Consider the following 22,099-nt stretch of genomic DNA (forward strand, 5'->3'; position numbering starts at 1 on the left):
CAATCTATATATAAGTTCATTTTATGTCAATTTTTGCACCAATTTTGCAACACAAAATACAAATTCTAAATAATACTAAAATCTCTTATTTTGGTCCTTCGCATACCGACGGTCTCCCACAAAAGTTTAATCAAAATGTAAAAAATGAGAGGTAACAACAAAATCAAAGTTTGCAAAATTTAATTATTTCGGCACATATATCTACTGCATATGCCCTCTAAAATAATATTTTAATCCAAAATGCCAAAGAAAAACAGTTTGCAACAAAAATCAGTTATTTCGATAATATTGCATACACTCTTTCCTCACAAAAGCTTCACAAACTGTAAAAAAAAGAATGGTTGTAGGGAGTGCTTCTGATTCAACAAAAAAGGTTTTTTTGACATATTGCATCTAGCCCTTACCCATTAAATCTTACACAAAATTTCCAAAACTATATACGATTTAGAACACATCAAATTTAAATCGAGAAGGATCAGTCATTTCGATATATTGCACGGAGTCCTCCCCAGTAAGAATTTATACAAAATATAGAAAACAAAGCTTGCAAGGTGTAAAATTGAATTCTTCTTCTGTGTATATATATATGGTCCTTCCTCGCAAAATTAACATAAAATGTCAAAAAGGTTCAGATATAACATCTAACACAACAAAAATCAGTTCTATCAGTATATGTCATGCCATTGTCTTCCACCAAATGTTCCCCTTAAAGTTTCACAGACACAGCCTGTAAATTAAAAACAACTAAGATCAGGTATTTTGGTCTATTTCATACCATTCTGTTCCAAATAACTTATAAAATGTAAAAATTGAGTGGTAAAACAAAATTTGCAAAATTCCATTTTTTTATATGCATGTATATTATATGCCTTCAACAACAATAAGTTAATTCCAAATGTCAAAAAGAAGAAAAAAATAGCTTACAAAGAGTATAAAATTGAAATCAACAAAGTAGCTCTTTTGGTGTATTAAATATAAGCCATACGCACAAAAGTTTACACTAAATGTAAGAAAATGGTTGTGTTTAGTAATTCTAAATTAAGAAAAGTCAGTTCTTTTAGCATGCTGATTAAGGTTTTTGCCCACAAATTCTTACATGAAAATGTCAAAACCACAATTTGAAACAAATTAAATTTACATTTTAAAAATAAGTAATTTCTGAACTTTATTTTCAGAATATTTGGAGGAAAAGAACTTCGCAAACCAAAAAAAACCCAGGAAAATGTTTAAAATTTTCAGGGTTAATAACGTTTGATGTGTTTTCAGTCAGGGATAACGGCAAATTAGGCTATCACGCCAAATTAGGCTAGTAGCTCAGTTAGGAGATTTTTCATAGACTATTTAGGCGAGTATCTCCTATTTAGGCGATTTGCTATCTTCTTTTATGATTATCTCGAAAACCACGTTTGGTCGCACCATCTTCTTTCAGAGCTTTGTTGCTCATTCTACTACGCTCTACTACACGCTACTACACTCTACTACAAGCTACTACAGGCTACTACACTCTACTACAGAGAAATACGCTTTACTACAGAGAAATACATTCTACTACGCTGTACTACACGCTACTACGCTGTACTACAGGCTACTACACTCTACTACAGAGAAATACGCTTTACTACAGAGAAATACATTCTACTACGCTCTACTACACTCTACTAAACTCTACTACAAGCTACTACAGGCTACTACACTCTACTACAGAGAAATACGCTTTACTACAGATAAATACATTCTACTACGCTCTACTACACGCTACTACACTCTACTACAAGCTACTACAGGCTACTACACTCTACTACAGAGAAATACGCTTTACTACAGAGAAATACATTCTACTACGCTCTACTACACGCTACTACACTCTACTACAAGCTACTACAGGCTACTACACTCTACTACAGAGAAATACGCTTTACTACAGAGAAATACATTCTACTACGCTCTACTACAAAGAAATACGTTCTACTACGGCCTGCTACAGAAAATAACGTACTGCTACACATCGCTACGAAAAATTACGCTTTGCTACATTGTATTACAAGGAAAGAAAAGGCTTGCTACACTCGACAACAGACATTGAAGAGCCTCACTACAATGTGCTTTATGGAGAATAGCACATTATTGTCTCTACCAGACTTGGGAACGTACATAGGTCTAACGCATGTTGAATACTATATCTCCTTCATTTTCAGGAAGTAATACGTGGACGACTTATGGTAAGCCTTTTCTTTCCTTGTAATACAATGTAGCAAAGCGTAATTTTTCGTAGCGATGTGTAGCAGTACGTTATTTTCTGTAGCAGGCCGTAGTAGAACGTATTTCTTTGTAGTAGAGCATAGTAGCCTGTAGTAGCATCTGTAGTAGCCTGTAGTAGCTTGTAGTAGAGTGTAGTAGCGTGTAGTAGAGCGTAGTAGAATGTATTTCTCTGTAGTAAAGCGTATTTTTCTGTAGTAGAGTGTAGTAGCCTGTAGTAGCTTGTAGTAGAGTGTAGTAGCGTGTAGTAGAGCGTAGTAGAATGTATTTCTCTGTAGTAAAGCGTATTTCTCTGTAGTAGAGCGTAGTAGCGTGTAGTAGAGCGTAGTAGAATGTATTTCTCTGTAGTAAAGCGTATTTCTCTGTAGTAGAGTGTAGTAGCCTGTAGTAGCTTGTAGTAGAGTGTAGTAGCGTGTAGTAGAGCGTAGTAGAATGTATTTCTCTGTAGTAAAGCGTATTTCTCTGTAGTAGAGTGTAGTAGCCTGTAGTAGCTTGTAGTAGAGTGTAGTAGCGTGTAGTAGAGCGTAGTAGAATGTATTTATCTGTAGTAAAGCGTATTTCTCTGTAGTAGAGTGTAGTAGCCTGTAGTAGCTTGTAGTAGAGTTTAGTAGAGTGTAGTAGAGCGTAGTAGAATGTATTTCTCTGTAGTAAAGCGTATTTCTCTGTAGTAGAGTGTAGTAGCCTGTAGTACAGCGTAGTAGCGTGTAGTACAGCGTAGTAGAATGTATTTCTCTGTAGTAAAGCGTATTTCTCTGTAGTAGAGTGTAGTAGCCTGTAGTAGCTTGTAGTAGAGTGTAGTAGCGTGTAGTAGAGCGTAGTAGAATGAGCAACAAAGCTCTGAAAGAAGATGGTGCGACCAAACGTGGTTTTCGAGATAATCATAAAAGAAGATAGCAAATCGCCTAAATAGGAGATACTCGCCTAAATAGTCTATGAAAAATCTCCTAACTGAGCTACTAGCCTAATTTGGCGTGATAGCCTAATTTGCCGTTATCCCTGACTGAAAACACATCAAACGTTATTAACCCTGAAAATTTTAAACATTTTCCTGGGTTTTTTTTGGTTTGCGAAGTTCTTTTCCTCCAAATATTCTGAAAATAAAGTTCAGAAATTACTTATTTTTAAAATGTAAATTTAATTTGTTTCAAATTGTGGTTTTGACATTTTCATGTAAGAATTTGTGGGCAAAAACCTTAATCAGCATGCTAAAAGAACTGACTTTTCTTAATTTAGAATTACTAAACACAACCATTTTCTTACATTTAGTGTAAACTTTTGTGCGTATGGCTTATATTTAATACACCAAAAGAGCTACTTTGTTGATTTCAATTTTATACTCTTTGTAAGCTATTTTTTTCTTCTTTTTGACATTTGGAATTAACTTATTGTTGTTGAAGGCATATAATATACATGCATATAAAAAAATGGAATTTTGCAAATTTTGTTTAACCACTCAATTTTTACATTTTATAAGTTATTTGGAACAGAATGGTATGAAATAGACCAAAATACCTGATCTTAGTTGTTTTTAATTTACAGGCTGTGTCTGTGAAACTTTAAGGGGAACATTTGGTGGAAGACAATGGCATGACATATACTGATAGAACTGATTTTTGTTGTGTTAGATGTTATATCTGAACCTTTTTGACATTTTATGTTAATTTTGCGAGGAAGGACCATATATATATACACAGAAGAAGAATTCAATTTTACACCTTGTAAGCTTTGTTTTCTATATTTTGTATAAATTCTTACTGGGGAGGACTCCGTGCAATATATCGAAATGACTGATCCTTCTCGATTTAAATTTGATGTGTTCTAAATCGTATATAGTTTTGGAAATTTTGTGTAAGATTTAATGGGTAAGGGCTAGATGCAATATGTCAAAAAAACCTTTTTTGTTGAATCAGAAGCACTCCCTACAACCATTCTTTTTTTTACAGTTTGTGAAGCTTTTGTGAGGAAAGAGTGTATGCAATATTATCGAAATAACTGATTTTTGTTGCAAACTGTTTTTCTTTGGCATTTTGGATTAAAATATTATTTTAGAGGGCATATGCAGTAGATATATGTGCCGAAATAATTAAATTTTGCAAACTTTGATTTTGTTGTTACCTCTCATTTTTTACATTTTGATTAAACTTTTGTGGGAGACCGTCGGTATGCGAAGGACCAAAATAAGAGATTTTAGTATTATTTAGAATTTGTATTTTGTGTTGCAAAATTGGTGCAAAAATTGACATAAAATGAACTTATATATAGATTGATTGCTGTTGTTTAACATGACTCATTATGACTTATATATATATTTTATGAAAATTTGTGACAGAATACTATGTGAGATTTGAAATTTTGTTTACTTTATTGATGGTAAAACAGCACGCAAATTGCTAAAAGGACTTTATTAATTTTAGATTTAAACACCGTTATTTTGTTGGCATTTTGTCTAAAGTTTGGTGAGGAAGGACCGTATGCAATATATCAAATAATGTTTTATTGCATTATAATTTATCCTTGCAAATCCCTTTTTAACACCTTAGATAAAAATTTCTACTTAGGCAAAATTTATTGTTTATTTTTCACATTTTGTGTCAACCTTTGGCAGGGTTTGCAATAAACTAACTGACTATTATACAATGAGAGGGATTTGTGTTTGACATTGATCAGCTTTTTTGTATATATGTGGCGTTTTGAGTGATTTAAATTTTATGGGTGAGATGTATGTTGAAATGCTTTTTAAAAACTTTTTTCCGAATAATTTTCGCATTTGTCAGATGGTCAGAGCAAGTAATTTTAGTAGATTTAGATTTTAAATGTCACATATGTACTGCAGTTGTTGAAAACCTTTAATATTTTTGGTCATTTATATAATAATGCAGATGTAAGATGCGCACTGCTGTATTGTTTGTTTTTTGATGGACATATATCTGCTACATAAATTAAATGGAATACAGTGGATTCTTCCACGGGAAACAGCTAGTCAAATATATTATTCTGATTTATCGGAGGTCCTGGAAATCCTTGCTTAGTTACTGTAACTATCCCTGGAAGCATCAAAGATCATATGTTGATTCAACTTTTTCAGCAAATGGTCGAGGAACTTTATTGTGCTCCGAAAGAAAAAATTCGATTTTGGAAAATGTTTCAGAATATGACAGAGCAAGCGTAGACTGAAAAAGAAAAACACAACTTCGACTAAGAAAAATAAAGAAACTCTAAAAGGTGTAAATTTATCAGAAACGTTTTTTCAAAATGCTGGTAGACCTTGCGGTAACAAAAACAGTACAAGAACAATAGTCATCGATTAAAAGTTACATACGTTTTATGAAAAATAAAAGAAAGAAGTTCTATCTTTACTTATATATTTTGGAAATTTTTGCGAGGACTTATTTTCACGAATAACGAAATTCGAAATTTTTTGCAATTTCGAAATATTTCGCGTAAAATTTAATCCACGAAAAAATTAATCCCCTATTGGTTGTACTTTGCAACGCAGTATTTTACTTTTCTAATTTTTATGAAACAGGTTTGGAGATCGTAACAGAAACAAATTGACGACATTTCTGTAAAACGAAAATTTTCCATGAAATTGTGCCTTACACGGAAATAAACACAAGAGATATGCATCCAACCTGATCCCCAGGGCATCTTGTATCTTTTCTGACCCCGGGACGTATCTTTTAACATTTTTATAAAAATATAGCACAACGGTCTACCGTAAATGACGGATTAAGCGCCCGGGGCATCTTGACAGGGGCACTTATTTGGCAGGGGCGGTTAATTCAGCAGTGGCGCTTATTAATTTTTTTTTGAGAAAAGCAAATCTTTAAACTCGTAATTTTTATGAATAAAAAATAGAAATACCAACAAAAAAGAAATACAATAGTAACAAGATGCAGGGGCTGTATAAACTATCTCGCATGTCAATGTCAATTACACATCACTGCAACAATATATTTTTAATTTATTAACGGAGTCATTTAACAAAACCTAAAAATTGATATACAGCTGTTCCTGGTGTGAGGGATATGATGCATGGCTAGGATACATACTCACTTTTTATATTTATCTATTACTATTAGACACCTGCATGTGAAATTCTTAGATTCAATACCTCTGAGAGCCTTTAGCCATTTCTCCAAAATACCGCTTAAAAGTTCTTATGAAATCCTCATAATGGGGAAATTCATTAGGATTATTCTTACAACTTTATTTCGAGAGGAATCAAAATCGCAAAAAAAATTCTATAAAACTTTTCTATTTCGCATCAATATTTTCATGTTCATCACAACAACACTTTCATGTCTTTTTCAGTCAAAATTGATAGTTAATTTTTTTTAAATTTCTCTTCCGCAAGGCTTATCTTCTTTAAAACAATGGATTAATTCATCTTCTGACCCATCAGTATTTAGGTTTAACGCGCATGACTTTAAAGATTATTTAATTTTTGGCCTGATTTTTCCCATGCCTCAAGAATCCAGTTTACAATCGTGCGAAGGGGAGGCGGCTTCAAATTCCCAGGCAGGAGTAAGCTAGTGGATTCATTCGTCAGCCAACCACTGGTCGTACTTTTCCGCTGCATATGCCTTGAACGGCTTATTTCTGCTCACGTTTGGTGCCTGTATATACTTTGTGCAGCCCCAGGAGGGGTGGCTTATTAGAACAGAGGCGGTTATTTACAAATTTTTCCCTAACTCTGGGACGTTTATTAGGCACGGGGAAATAATAGAGAAATATTGACGAATACGAAAAAAATGTTTGAAAAGTAAGTCTTTCACAGTCTGAAATTTAGTATTTGATATATAATCGAATTTCTTCGACAATGCATCACAATTTTTCTTAAGTTTCTTAATAACTATTTTCTTCTTAATACAAAAATACAGCCAGGACAGCCTAAAGCTTGTTAAATTCTTGCTTTGAAGTGAGTGCATGGCAAAACATCCGTCCAAGAAACTTGATTGAAGAAATTATTTGACCACACCGGGTCCTTCGTAAGGCTGAAAACAAGATATAAAAACTTTTATAAACGGGTATAGATGAGTTGTGAATGTTTACAAAGTTCCGTATATGCGCGTGCATCCCAACAGGCAAGGAAAAGTAGGACAACATAGGCCAAATTTGCAATTTACGCCCATTCATAGATTTTTTGGAATATAAGATTGAAAATACATTGGAATTGTTTTTTCTCAACTATTATCATCTCTGTTTATACGCAGACTTTAGTATTTTTTCCCCACCTAATATTATCGATCGTCGCGATCTGTTGTTTATATTTTTTGCCTGTGCATGTACGTGCGCATGTCCATTGTTATCGATGAAAAATGAAAACATTACGTCACGCCGCAACTCATCTATATGCCAAACAAACGTGTTCAACGTGAGAATTAATCTCTGCCAGGATTATTATTCCACATTAACGTAGATCTTAGCAAATGCATCATCCTTGAAAATCCACCGATGAATTAAAAAATAACAAAATCTCTAATAAAAACAAACTTGCCGATGTTAAATTCGAAATAAAGAATTTTGTAAATGATAAAATGTCGGCAGGTACTCATTGTTTTTGTGTTGTAAATGCTTTTGGTGTAGCAACTTTTGCGAATACAAACCTTCGCTACAGGGAAAACTGGAGAAACTTTTTGTATTTCGCGAACAGGAAGTTTCGCGAGGAAGCCATATTAAAGAATTTTGCGAAATCATCTTTGAAAATTTCACTAGTATTACCTTTCGCGAATTACCAAAGGTTACAAGCAGATAAAATGTTTTATATCGAAAAGATTTTGCTTCATTTCTAAACATTTGCTCTTTTTAATTCAACCTTAACTTTCAACATTAAACTAATGGTGTACATACTTAACATTAACACAAATTTTCGCGATATTCGAGAAGTTTCGACACTTAAATTGCACACATAAACCAGTGAAAAAAATGTGATATTGTACCTACCATAGAATCACAATAAAAGTCCAGTGGTTGGGGTACTCTTATCAATTTGCATTGACTAAAACGAAAGCAAATATAGAGATATACATATTTTCATAACGTATAAGGTGTAAAATACGGTAACAAAGGTTAAGAGGCACAGTTGACCAATTTCTTTCGTTGCATCTTACAGCTTAAAAATTAGGGTGGCATTATTAGTGCAAACCGGCAGCAATGCTAAGAAGTGTAGAATTAATTAAAGCGACTTTGTGCAACCTGCTTAAAGCGGACATTTTCCAGGTCCAGCACGACTATTTACACCAGAATTTACCTCTATAAAGCAGACAAAAATTGTAACCAGAATATGAAAAATAAATATAAATGATTTTTCTTTTTTCATTTTGTCTACGCACATTGTTACAACACTTTCGTGTTGTTTTGTTATTAAATTGTCTTGACTACTAACAAAGTATAGCTTTAATCCATATCCAGCTCCTCAGTTGACGTAATTTCCAGTCGCCTCTGCTTCAAATTATGAGCCTGTAAAATATGGTAATGATCTTTGATAACCGTAAAGGAATGTGCTGTATGACTTTGCAATCATTATAGTCTTACCCGGTTCTTATATTCTTCAACCCTACTACCCAAAACGTCCCTGTTTAGCAAAATTTTATTTCTTCAGGCCACATAGCCTAAGTGGAAAGAGGTAAAGCGTAATATGGGCATACCTAATTGATTTCAGGCTTTGGGTTGAAATTTTTTCCGATTTTTTTGCCAAAAAAGCAAAACCTCTCTATGGGGCTGTTCATATGAGAAATATTTCCTCGGTAGGCGGGAGAATATTTCTGCTCATTTTCAAATTTAATCCTATTCATATGGGTGAGGCGGGAAAACTTTTCCTCGGGTTGGATTTGTCGCGTGACAGGCGGGAACTTTTAAAAACAAATATAGCGGATATGGACGTAAGCAAAACAAACTCATTAGCATTGCTTACTGCAAACCTTGCAGAACTTTGTTACTCATTTTGTGGAGCTTCAAGGAGTAACTTTGTTGTGGAATCTTAACCAAGTGAAAATATCCAACCTTATATTGGGGATAATAAGTCAAAAAGCAAAAATTTATAAAACAAAGAAAACAGCGAAGTTGTTGGTACAAGTCTGGTCGGACAGAGTTATGGTGGAGAAATATACGCCTTGGTATTACACCAAAGGACTGGAAAAAGTCCATTCGAATAAACAAGAACCTGTTTTACAAATTGTTGGACAAAATAAATCCTTATATTGCTCCAAATCTATTGTCTCCATCGATTTCCATCCGACAGATTTTCTCTATTCTAAAATAGCACGTGCATGTAATCAAATAGGATGTGCTTTTGGCCGCTTGAAAGCGGCTAGTCAGTTTTGACAAAGTTGGTTGACTTGAAACTTGAATCAGTGCCAACTGTTATTTATGCCTGCTTTGTGTCACACAATGCTTGTAAAGAAAACAAAGTAACAATCGATAATGATGAGTTACAAGAACAAATACATTTGATCAGGAAAATGGAAGAACAGTTTGGAAATCAACTCGACCCTATTTATTCGTACAATGAAGGAGAAGGAGAAATTGTAAGAAATATAATCACTACTTTATTACAGAAACGTGATTCGAAACAAGCTGTATTCACCACACCAAACCATGCCTATACAAAACTTTCAACACAACAAAATTAAACAGTTTGAACAAAAATGTTTAAATGTTTTTGTTTTTTTATCTTACTTGTACTTATATGACTTAATGTTTATTATTGCTGTTTGCTGTATTTTGAAACTGATTTTCATTTAACATTTGCGAGAAATATGGTTGAGGATGACTTCCATACATTTGTGAGTTCTGATAAAAAACATTTTGTGCAGGATTTAACTGCTGTTGATTAATAATTATATTTATTAACATTTGAACAGACTGAGAAATTCCAGCTCCAATTCCCATCATGGCATTACTAACTAATTTAATGCTATTTGAAAGGCTTTCAGTTGATTCCTTTAGTTCTTGTGTCAAATCTTTTCTAAATTGAGCATCCTCTTTTGCCTTGTTTATTAGAATTTGATCTCTTTGAACAGCCGAAAGGTTTCGTTTCATGTGTTTGCGTTTGTTATCAACCAACTTAACAACATTCTTTCGTTTTGCTGTTAACGGCGTAGTTGAATGTGTTTATGTGTTATCATTATTATTTTCTTGGTCAAAGAAATGTGAGTGTTCATCTTCATCGTGTTCTTCTTGTTCTGTTATGTTAACTCTACTACCAACTTCCCAGCACCACTGCGCATCCCTGCTACTACAGCTTTTGAAAATTTTGTCAAATGTCTTTTATTTTTTCCATTACACGTTTGTGAGCTTTTGAAATAAGGTCCTTCGCCAGTTTGATTTCATTTTTAAGAGTCCGCTTTTCTACTGTTGATAGTTCATCGAAATTATCTGGTATCTTTGGAGCAGATACAGGACCAAAAAAGCTATCGCATTTTTTAGCCAAGGACAAACTATCGATTATCGAACTGCATGCTTTTATCCGCATCGAAATCAAATCCTTTGTACACCATCTCTGATTTATATCTGGATAAGCAATCTATCAAATATTCAATATATGCTCCCGGCGAAAGTTTTTCTTGCCTTTACCTGCGTGTCAGCCATTGTAATTTGTGAAATGTTTTTTTTATTTACGATGAATTAGCATTATAATTGCCCCATTTACCAAGAAAATCGTGTTTATATGGAAAAAAAGTTTCCCCCGCTTACCGAGATCCCGCGTATGCTCAACCGAGATCTCGCCAAACTTTTCTCCATGTGAACAGCCCCTAAAGCAGAGAACATATTTGATCCTGTTAATATCCGCTTTAAGGTGGTTTCATTGTATTTAAGTATAAGTAACAACGCAATTTACGATTTTGTTAAGAAACTTAATAAATTTAACTTTTTGCATAAGTGTGAAACTCACTAGTTTGAATTGATATTTTTTAGGCGTTTGTGTGGAACGAATGAGTGCAATTTTTACACAAATTTGCACTAACAAGTCCCGTACTTTTTTAGTTTGCACGTATTCATTCTTGAACTTTTTAATACTAATTTCAATTGTTACTTAAGCTGTTCTTCAGAAAATGTTTATAGACAAAATGTTAAAAAAAAATCCCTAGCAATATGACACTGACAAACAATTAATCAAAACACACGATGCTTTAAAAAATATTGAATAAAACATGTAGACTGAGACCGAGAAACAGTTTCTCGAAAAATAATAATAACTTACTTATTCCTTTTCAGACTATTATCGCACGAATCAATCTTAAAATGAAAAGTGAGAATTCGTTACTTTAAAAAACAACACAAAGGTCTATAAGCTATTTTGCAACATGAAACATACGTTCAGCAGCGATTAAGCGTTAAAGCGTTTTATCAGACTAGTGGGCAAAGCTCTTTTTGAGAATACAAAAAGTGACTGTTAAAAAACACTAGCTGTCTCATTATACCCTAATATTTTTTAAAACTTTTGTTTTGAGTTTGTTATAAGATCAGCTATAAATCAGTCACATAAAAATAAATTCAATTGATATGTATTTGAGCAGTAGGACGGCATTACCCCAACCCAACTGGAGCTATTTTTATTGTTCCTTCCTTCCCCCTAAAATTCTGAGATCTGACTTACACATGCGTCAATGCGCGCTTATAGTAGTTTATTCATTTTTCCTATCAACAATTTGCTCAGAAAATTAGATTATTACGATGGTCCTAGGTGCCCTGTTCCACCTAATCAAATTAATTCGATATGAGAGATTCGTAATTGCGGCCAAGAGCGAGGACATATGATTTTCAGGTTCCTCTTTAACTACGTCTCTTACCATTAATGTTCATGCTTGCTAAAAGACAATTGATAAAATAAGATACATGGCGTGGGCACAGGTGTCGTGCACAAACCTCACGAAAAATTAGAAAAATACAGACCGATGGTGCTAAATTGAGGACTTCAAATTTGGAATTATTGATAATTTTTCTTTTACACGATGAACTTTCTTGAAGTAAGAATTTCACTTACTTGCAATGGATCTCGCACTTCTTTGTAGTAATGACAATCTTTAGACTAAAAATAGTAACTTACACAATACATAAAATTATAAAATAGTGCCTGGTACTGACGCTAAATATCGCATCTCGAAAGGAGTACTTAATCGAAATGGAAACTTTATTTTTTCTTATTTGTCATTCTTTAGACCTCCCGGACGCACCCAATTAAGAGAAAGGCAGTTAAGATGGGCCCTTTTAACAAAATCTTTATTAAAAGACCATGGCTTTATCAATGGTCAGATTTTCTTATTGGTCAGCGCCGTCAGGTAGCTGATCTTGTGAAATGCTTTATGGGCCATCTGTTACTCTTCTATTGCGTCTGTGCGTCGTCTATTGCGTCTGACACTAGGGACTGATCTTTACGTCAACCTAGGTTACAAAAGTCAATATCTTGCTTTAGACGACCTGCCCAATTCAATTGTAACTGAAAAACGGGAATATTCAAATTGAAAAGTCAGATTCCTATTTATTTGAACTTTCGAGAAATAGTACTTCCTTTCTCCGTGCCCAGGAATATGCCAATGGTGGCATCATAGTTGCTGGTGGTTTCGGCACTTCGTATATATCGTGTAATAGGGTTGTGTATGTGTTTGACTCTCATAGTCGCAATTTGCTAGTCTTACCACACCATTCCGGTACATCTGTTCTTTTGAAATTCAACTCTACCAGGGAAGCTGAGTCATACATTAAGTATTTATATCTAACACATTTTCAAAACGAAAGATTGTTCTGTGACTTGCAACATTTTAATGTTAATATTACGGATGCTGAAAAAACATATTTGCAAACAACATTTCGAAAAGGGAAAATTAATGCTCGAAAGCGAAAACTTCGCCACACGAATAAATCGAAACCCGATAAGGACCGTGTTGATAAAGCTAAGAGACGGGCTGCTCGATCCGACATACAAAAGGCAAATCTGAAAGAAAAGGATCGTCTCAAAAAAGCTGCTTTGAATGCTACTCTTTCTAAGCAAATCTTTCCGCGGAAGAAAAAACAACTTTGAATAAAAAGATAGGATCAGAATGGCTGCTTTCCGAGCACAGAATCGGGTTTACAAACTATGGAATCGATCGATAGAGGCTCAACCTCGAACCCAGGGCCTGTAGCGTTTTCGAGGTTGATAGAGGCTTTCAAAAAGCACATTAAAAAAGGGCCGTTTTATCTTTGTGTCGTTTGTAACCGGTGTTTGTACCTAAGATCTGTATTGCTCTTTCGTGAAGAAAAGTATGATGTTACTGGGAATATCTTCGAATCCCGCGTATTAAGCTACAACAGAAAAAAATATATTTGTAAGACATGTCACTCTAAACTTTTGAAGAAAAGAATTCAAGCTGTTTGGGACAATATGCAAGTAATTGAATTACCCGAGCACTTTTTAGATATTCGTAAATTGGAAAAAATAATTATTTCTAAGAGACTTTTATTTAAAAAGGTTACAATCATGCCAAAAGGACAATGCCCAAAAAAGAAAGGTGTCATTTGTAATGTTCCAATACGCGCCGATGATGTTTGTTATATTTCACCGCGAGGAATGGATAATAATAGCGTTGTTCATGTAGCATAAAAAAAGAAATGAGTTTCAAGTCTGACGTTTATTTTAAAGCTGTCCGTCCTGATTTTATCAGAGAAATTCTCCTATATTTAAAGCAAAATAACACGTTTTATTCAGATATTAAAGTAAACATAACTAATGTACCACAAAAGTGGGTAAATACGATTAATAATACTGACGACAGCGACATTCATTTTGTTAATGAAGGGGATGTCTCGATAGTTACTCGTGATGAAAAAGGAAGTCTATTCGAAGAAGATACCAATCCATTAGACAACTACCGTCTCGGAGCTTCGGAAACTGCTTATGTTTCAGATCTGGCTTTTGAAGTGACTCATGATGCAAACGTGACAGTTGCTCCAGGAGAAAATAGGAAACCTCTTCCCGTTATCTGTGATGATGATTGTGAACTTCTTGCTCATCCATACTTATTTCCCACTGGAAAATTTGGATACACACATCAAAGGGAAATTACCTTAAGCCCTTGCAAATATTTCAACCAAAGACTCTTAAATTACACACAAAAGTTTGCCTCTGATTCTGAACACTTGAACTTTAATAGTTGCATAAATATAGCCATGGAAAAAATTAAAGCTGACAGTGTGACTGCTGGTGGGTTATCACAAAATTTTAAGGAGAAAATTCGCACCTTTATTGCAAATGATGAAGCGTTTAATTTCATGAACACTTTAAAAGGAACACCTGAATACTGGAAACGATTTTTGTTTGAGGTTCTTGCTATGGTAAAGCAACTCGGTTTGCCAACATTTTTCATGACACTTTCATGTGCCGACCTCAGGTGGAATGAATTAGTAGAAATCATCAGCAAGTTGAATGATTTGATTTGTCAAAAGAACAAATTGAAAATTTGAATTATTTTGAACGTACAAAAATTCTTAACAGTTATCCCGTTTTATTGGCAAGACATTTTCAATATAGGGTTGAAAACTTATATAATATATATTGATGACAATTTAAATACAAAATACAAGAACCTTGATGATCCTACCAAAGAAAACTTTAAGCAATCAAAAACAATTCCAGAAATTCTCGAAGACCTTGAAATCGAAGAAGAAGAATATTACGGGTGTCTAACAACTTCTTCTGATAGTAGCTATCAAATTCACTTCAAACGGTCCCCAGAATCGTGTTTTACTAACAACTACTTTGAAGATTGCATGGGAGGCATAGGAGGCAAATATAGACATTCAGCCTGTTCTAGATTATTATAAGGCCGTAGCTTATATGTGTGCTTACCTCTCAAAATCAGAAGATGAATCATCAGAGGCCATGAAACAAGCAGCTTCTGAAGCTTTTGAATCAGGAAAAACTGTTTACTATAGAATGAAGGCGGTTGTAAAAGCATATAGAACTCATCGTGAAATGTCTATTCGAGAGGCTGTTTCAATTGTTTTGCCAGAAATTTGGCTACGCAAAACAACTCCAGTTGTGACATTTGCAAATAGTAATTTACCTGAAAAGTGCTATTGTGTATGTCGTAGTGAAGAAGAAAATGCGAACATGGCCGAAGACGAGACAAACCTATTTAAAAGAAACATGTTGGATCGATATATGGATAGACCAGATTCAGGGTACAAAAGAGGAAAGTATGCAATGATAGAAAATCTTTGTTATGCCGAGTTCGTAGCAAACTATACAATAGATACAAAAAGATATCACGCAGAAGTAAACGATAGTCAGCCAGCAGTTTTAGAAGAGCTCATTATAGACGATGAAGTTTCTGTACTACTACCAAAATCTGTCCCATTAATGTCCCCTAAGGAATACGTTAAATTAAGAAAGACTAGATGTGTTTTGAGGTACCATGTTCCCAATAAAGTTACAAAACCAGAAGCATATGCTCATCATATGTTAATTATGTTTTACCCCTTTTGTAACGAAAATGATTCAAACTAGACTCCTTCTGGTACATATTCAGAAAAGGTTTTAGAACAAGGGGTAATAAATGTAGTAAATCAAAATAAAAGTGAACCATTTGGTCAAGTAGTAGATGATGCGTTCGTTCATTTTAGTGAAAACAATGCCTGTGGGCTAGATCCATTGGGAAAACAAGAAAATGATGATATACATGATGAAATTGAAGAATTTCGAAATAAGGAGTCATTTACTGGAAGAGCCTTAGCAGAAGCACCTTCTTTGATCTCTAATGATGATCTAAATGAAAAGATACGCACATTAAATATTAAACAAAGGCAGATTTTTCAATTTGTATGTAAATGGACCCGAGAAACAATAAAATCTATGCGTATTGAAGGAGCACCCAAACCAGATTTATTTCATATTTTTCTGACAGGAAGTGCAGGATGTGGCAAATCCCATACTTTAACAACAATAACACATTATTTGAAAAAGGCTCTACCATATGGTTCAGGTGACACTAGTAAAGAAAGAATGTTAATGTTAGTACCAACTGGAGTTGCAGCAGTTCACGTAGACGGATCAACAATTCATTCGGGTCTTGGAATAATACCAGACCGATCATGTAGTAAATCTGTGTCTAAACTCAATGATAAAAAAAGAAGTGCTTTAAGACAACGATTTTCTGAACCCCAAGTGATAATCAATGATGAAATTTCGATGGTATCAAATAAATTATTACTCTATATTCATCAAAGGTTATGTGAAATCTTTGGATACCCCGTTTCCTGGCATTTCCATGATAACATGTAGTGATTTAAATCAACTTCCTTCGATTAAACAAAGACCTGTATACGCAATTTCAATGACAGCATGTTGAATTTATTACACTGCTTGAGATACTTCAAGATCGCAGAACTAACTGAGGTAATGCGTCAACGAGGAGATCAGATCTTTATAGATTTACTTAACAATATCCGCATTGGTATAGTAACAGAACAGGATGTAAAAATATTGCTTTCCCGATTTATAGAAAAGACAGACCCGAATTATCCAACAGAAGCAATACATATCTGGGCTGAGAATGCATTAGTAAGTGATCATAATAGATGTAAGCTCGGCGAGCTACAAGGTATTGAACATGACCTACTTGCTATTGATAAATTACCAGAAAATATTACAGATTCTGTTTTGGAGAAAGTGTATCAGCGCAGTCAAATGGATACTGAAGGGCTAGCGCACAAGTTTACAATAAAGCTAAAGGCGAAGTCAACATAGATGTAGAAGATAACTTATGTAACGGACAAATAGGAACGATCGAACATTTAAAATTTGATCGAGAAGGAAACATTGTAACAATCTATCTGAAAATGGAGGATGATGATGTTGGTCTTAAAACTATAAGCTCCGATAATTTTGGTCGAACTCACAATCTAGTTCCAGTAAAGAGAATTGAGAAGGAAATAAAGATAAAAAAACAGTTTATCATCTCCTAGTATCAAAAGACTTCAATATCCTTTAATTTTATCCTGGGCATGCACCGTTCATAAAGTTCAGGGAAAAACTTTCCCAAAGATTGTCTTTAATTTTGATATGGTAAGACAACGTCATTTTAATAATGGTCAGGTATATGTTGCACTTAGCTGCGTTACTTCTTTGGCTGGACTGTATCTAACTGGAACACAAATTTCATAAAGTTTGATCAACGTGCAATGGATGAATATACTTATATGAGAGAACACTATATGTTAATGCCTGTCAAGAACAACTATATTCTAAGTGAAGACTCTCTTACCTTTACCCTCCTAAATGTGAGATCACTATCAAAACATGCCATAGATGTCTAGTGTGACAATGTATTAATGGAAAGTGACATTCTGTTCTTCACAGAAACTCAGCTAATGTCTGAACCCAATACTACTCTATTTGAAACAATGAAACCTTTTTTCCTGCCTAGCAACAACTTGAGTACTGACAAATTTTCAAACATTGCGCTAGCACATCGCGAAATATCGCTTTACTAAACAATTTTTCTATCCCCAGTGCTTCGTTATATACTGTATCTCAGTTTTCGTTCTTCGACAGTCATATTAATATAATATTATTATATCGTAAAAGTAACCGTAGACAAGAAGATTTATTGTATATTATTCATCACCTGCAGAACCAAATTGATTTTGTTCACATAATTTAGGCGACTTTAACATGAATAATTCCCTTAACGGTGAAAATTGCTTACGGGAATATGAAATGGTTGTAGATTTTCCTACACATATATCAGGGTCCGTTATTAATCACGTATATATCCATAAATACTTTCTTAAATGTTATACTGCTGATACTTTTGCACACAGCATTTACTTTTCTGACCATGACGCAGTTAAAATCGAATTAAAAAAAATTCGTAAATATTACCGTCAGCATATTACCAAGCATAAGAAGTGAGACGATATTTAAACTAATATCGTTATTTACAGGAAAGTGGGTAAATTTTACTATTTTGAAGCGGAAAATTTTCTTTCTTACTTTCGTGGACAAGCAATTCTCACTCACAGATTTAAAGTTCTCAGTCGCGCTGACCTCAAGGCCTAAGGGCCTCTAGTTTAAAAATCAATATGTGGAGAATGGGAGGTTTAGCACTATTGCTCGACTGAGAGGGTGAGATTGTTATTTTTAAAAATTTTGCAACTCGATTGGTTAGAATTTACATCATATCGTGGTACCATCGCTACTGTTGGTAGTATGGAATGAATTAAACAGTTTACAGATGCAAGAAAAAAGGTAAATAGTAGTGTGCTGATAATGTACTACGCTTCTAGCAAACAACTTATTCGGTACTCTAGGGAAAGATGACATAATACCGGCATAAAAATAATATTTGGTTTATATTTTTCGTTTAAGTGTATGTTTCAAGGACATCGTTTTATAAGAAAAATGTTTTATATCGGTGTCTACATTCTGCTTTAGCTGTTTTATTTCCTTTTTTAAATCACCGTACACTAAGGTAATAATTCATTGTTACGTATTCTTTGATGTTAGTCAATATTGAGAATAATGATAATAAATGTTACCACCTACTTCAGAATATGGCGGAGAAAGTATATCTAATATGGCTGCATCACCCCTAGTAAAAAACAACAAAAAATACCACAAAATGTGTAAATGATTCCTTACAGTTCAGTTTAAAATCTATACATCGCCAAACCCTTATATAACAACAAAGGCTTTTGTTCATCAGTGTCAGACTCACCCTATAGCAGTTAACGAGTGGTAATTAGCATTGTGAGACGTTAAAACCTTGCAATCACACGTTGGGTTGACAATTTCATCAGGTAGTTTGATTGCATTTATTTCTAAAAAATACATTCTAGTTCCGTAATTCTACATATGGCAGGGCATACCAAATTATCAACACATTATTTTCAGATAATTGCAGGTGTTAAAAATAAAGACAAATTGTAATAGACCTATTTCCATATCCATTTGGTTTCGCGAAATATGCATGCGAAAATGCAGAATAACATAAAAACGAGATTAGTTATGAGCAAATTTTGGATGCTAGTTGTTTACATTCAAGTTTAAAGAATGTATCAACAAAATGTTGACTTTTACAGCTTTTAACTGGTAGTTTCATAAAATCGAAGTTAACACAGTTATAAAGAGGGTATTGGTAGTGGTAGTGTAATCACAGTTAAGATATTGCAGATTTTAAGAGCGTATTCTTTCGGTATATGTTAGCTAGCTAAACCTAAAACGTAGCCACGTTTTTAGAATAATGTGAATACATTTTTTATTTTACTGTTTTCTAGTAAAGTAAGAAGTAAAACTTAATGTACAGTTTACTAACGCTCAGTCACACCTCATATTACTCTATTACCAGGCAAAACAGCAAGTAGCTAGCTAAGCTGCTTGACTGATGCTACCAGAATTACTCCAGAAACATGGATTAACAGAGATAAGTAACACTGACTTTAGGAAAAAGGGCAGTAAAGAGATTTCAACATCAAGAATAATGAAGGCTGAATTTTCTTATTACATTGTCAAAAGTATTTTTTCCAGGGTTGTAGTAATCAACAAATCAATTTCAACATTTGTTGCGTACAATGGTTTTTCAAAATAAATATTTTCAAACTTTTGGCTGTTGTGATTATGTAACTGTCACACTCCCTGTGTCACTACTCTCTCTCTCTTTCTCTCTCTCTCTCTCTCTCTCTTACCCACTTTCAATATCGCATATTTCTATCAAGCATTGTAATGGTTAACCTTAATAGTAACAGTTTGTAAGTAATAATAATTGGTAGAGCATATAGCTCATCATAAATCTCCATATATAGAAAGACAAAGTCTTTTTTTAAAATGGCACCATATTTTTCAGGTTTTTATCCAAAAAAAGGAAAATAAAATAATATATAACTTTTTTCTTATGCTTACTTGTTGGCAAAAACTCGGTCTCAATGTTCCTAAAAGCCAGGTCCTTATGTATTTATGCTTATATGTATATATATAAAATCTTAAAAATTATGTTGTAATGGATTTTGTTTTCAACCTTACAAAAATTTCACATTGTTTTCTCTGATTAATATTAAAGTTCGACATGACAAGTATTTTGTAGACAAAATTTTACAGAAATTAATTTCTTTCTAGGTTATATGTCAGAACTGTTTGAGTAACCATTTTGTGTTTTTTTTCAACGAACAATTTTTAAATTGCTTTATCAAGCGATCCTCCCAAGAAAATATTTGTTTTTGACTGAGCAATATCACTGGAAAATTTCAATTCACTAAAAAACAGCAAGATCTTTGAATATAAAATTTAAGAATTAGGATAACATCCCTTTTGCTAACCTTACATTTTGAAATTTAAAAAAATATTTTATACCAAATACAATCTACGGTCAAAACTAGTTCTTTCGCACATAAGTTGGTACTGAAAAAAGATGTTTTTGCATGGAATAAATGGTCACATTTAATTATAATATTTTGGGTTCTCCGATTGACTTTCCACAAATCTGGACATTTACTAGTGTTTGCGGTGTTGCCCATGTCAATTTTGCATGATTTTAACACAAGAGTATTGTTGTTTACCATAACAAAATTATGAATGTAGTTTATACAAAATATAACCAGAAAGATACTGCAAATTTTTACTTCCTTTTCTGAAATTTCAACTACTTGTTGTGAAAGGTTAAATTACGTCACATCTGTTCTGGAGAGATGTATCAAAACATGATTAGCAACTTCCATTAGCAAAGTATTAGCTAAGGTGACATTGTTAGCAAAAGATTTTAATTTAATAACCCATAAAATTCTGAATAAAATTTCTCAGCACCACATGAATTGTTCAATTACAATTTTAGTTTTTCCCAAAGTTCCACTGCCTCTTCAACAGAAAAGTTAAAGTTTAAAAACGCATTCCTTGACTGTTCAGGTAGACATATATCTTTCTGTACAATGGTGGCACATTCCTTCATAATAACACTAGTTTTAAAGGGTGTAATTTTTTATGTGACTGTTCTTCCTTAGTAAGAGTTAACGGCGTTGCTGAATCACTACTTTTTGCTTTATGTTTAGTATTTTTGTGTCTTGTTAATCCTCCACCAGATTTTATCACTTTTCCACATTGACTACACTCAAATTGATTGCTTTTATCTTGATCTATATATCCACGTGGATCTATATCCACGTTAAAATCGGCATCATCATCCAAAAATCCACCTTCAATCAGCAGAATTAAGTCATCAAGATCACTACAAAAAAACTCATCGTTCTTCGACGCCATTTTCAACTATCTGTGCAGTGGTAGAGGGTCCCGAATAAATTCTAAGCTGAAAACTGTAAACAACAGGAACGGGCCAGGAATGCAGACTATATTGTTTTTATAACTATGCTCGCATGCACAGAAAAATTGCCTTTTAAATCGATTCGTTCCAAGGCAAAAAAAAAAAATTAACAACAGTGAAATTTCTTTGTGATTGGAAATGCATGATATTTAGTTAAATTAATAAACAAGCTTGTTAAAGAGGTTAGAGGTTAGAAAGTTTACCTTATTCCTGAATAAGTTGCATTGAATTGTTTTCTTACAACATGCTATGTCATACCTTACACAAAAACATATCTTTCTGAAGGATTAGAAATAATGCTTGGTCAAGGTCTATCAATCTGTAAAAACAATACTTCAAAATAAGCTAACATAAGAAAAAAATGTTTAATTTAGAAATGAAAACAGCCTACCATTTTCTGTGGGAGAATATATGCTAAACAAAAGAATAATTGTAAGAATCACAAAGAATAATTCATAGTTAAATAGAAAAAGAATATGAAAGGAATTATTTTCATTGTCATGGATTATTAAAAGTTCCATAAGAATACAAATTACACAGAAGAAAATACCATT

General features: G+C 33.6%; 2 protein-coding genes across 3 annotated transcripts in view; both read right to left on the bottom strand.

Moving 5' to 3' along the window:
• Positions 1–22,099, bottom strand: part of LOC130624339 (2-aminoethanethiol dioxygenase-like) — a 44,849-nt gene that overhangs the window by 12,893 nt on the left and 9,857 nt on the right. The window contains exons 4-10 of one of the 2 annotated variants that reach the window (XM_057439926.1): positions 21,937–21,959; positions 18,957–19,059; positions 18,785–18,830; positions 12,245–12,289; positions 11,462–11,496; positions 8,203–8,257; positions 7,090–7,253 (exon numbers count right to left, since the gene is read on the bottom strand). In XM_057439926.1, the coding sequence (XP_057295909.1) occupies positions 7,224–7,253; positions 8,203–8,257; positions 11,462–11,496; positions 12,245–12,289; positions 18,785–18,830; positions 18,957–19,059; positions 21,937–21,959 (337 nt within the window). In that variant the 3' untranslated portion in view covers positions 7,090–7,223. Of the gene's footprint in view, positions 1–7,089; positions 7,254–8,202; positions 8,258–11,461; positions 11,497–12,244; positions 12,290–18,784; positions 18,831–18,956; positions 19,060–21,936; positions 21,960–22,099 lie in introns of those variants that run through there. The other variant, XM_057439925.1, reaches the window with a different exon arrangement.
• Positions 1–22,099, bottom strand: part of LOC130624337 (uncharacterized) — a 92,416-nt gene that overhangs the window by 5,368 nt on the left and 64,949 nt on the right. The window lies entirely within an intron of this gene.

Source organism: Hydractinia symbiolongicarpus, chromosome 13 (assembly GCF_029227915.1).
Source record: "Hydractinia symbiolongicarpus strain clone_291-10 chromosome 13, HSymV2.1, whole genome shotgun sequence".
NCBI lineage: Eukaryota > Metazoa > Cnidaria > Hydrozoa > Anthoathecata > Hydractiniidae > Hydractinia > Hydractinia symbiolongicarpus.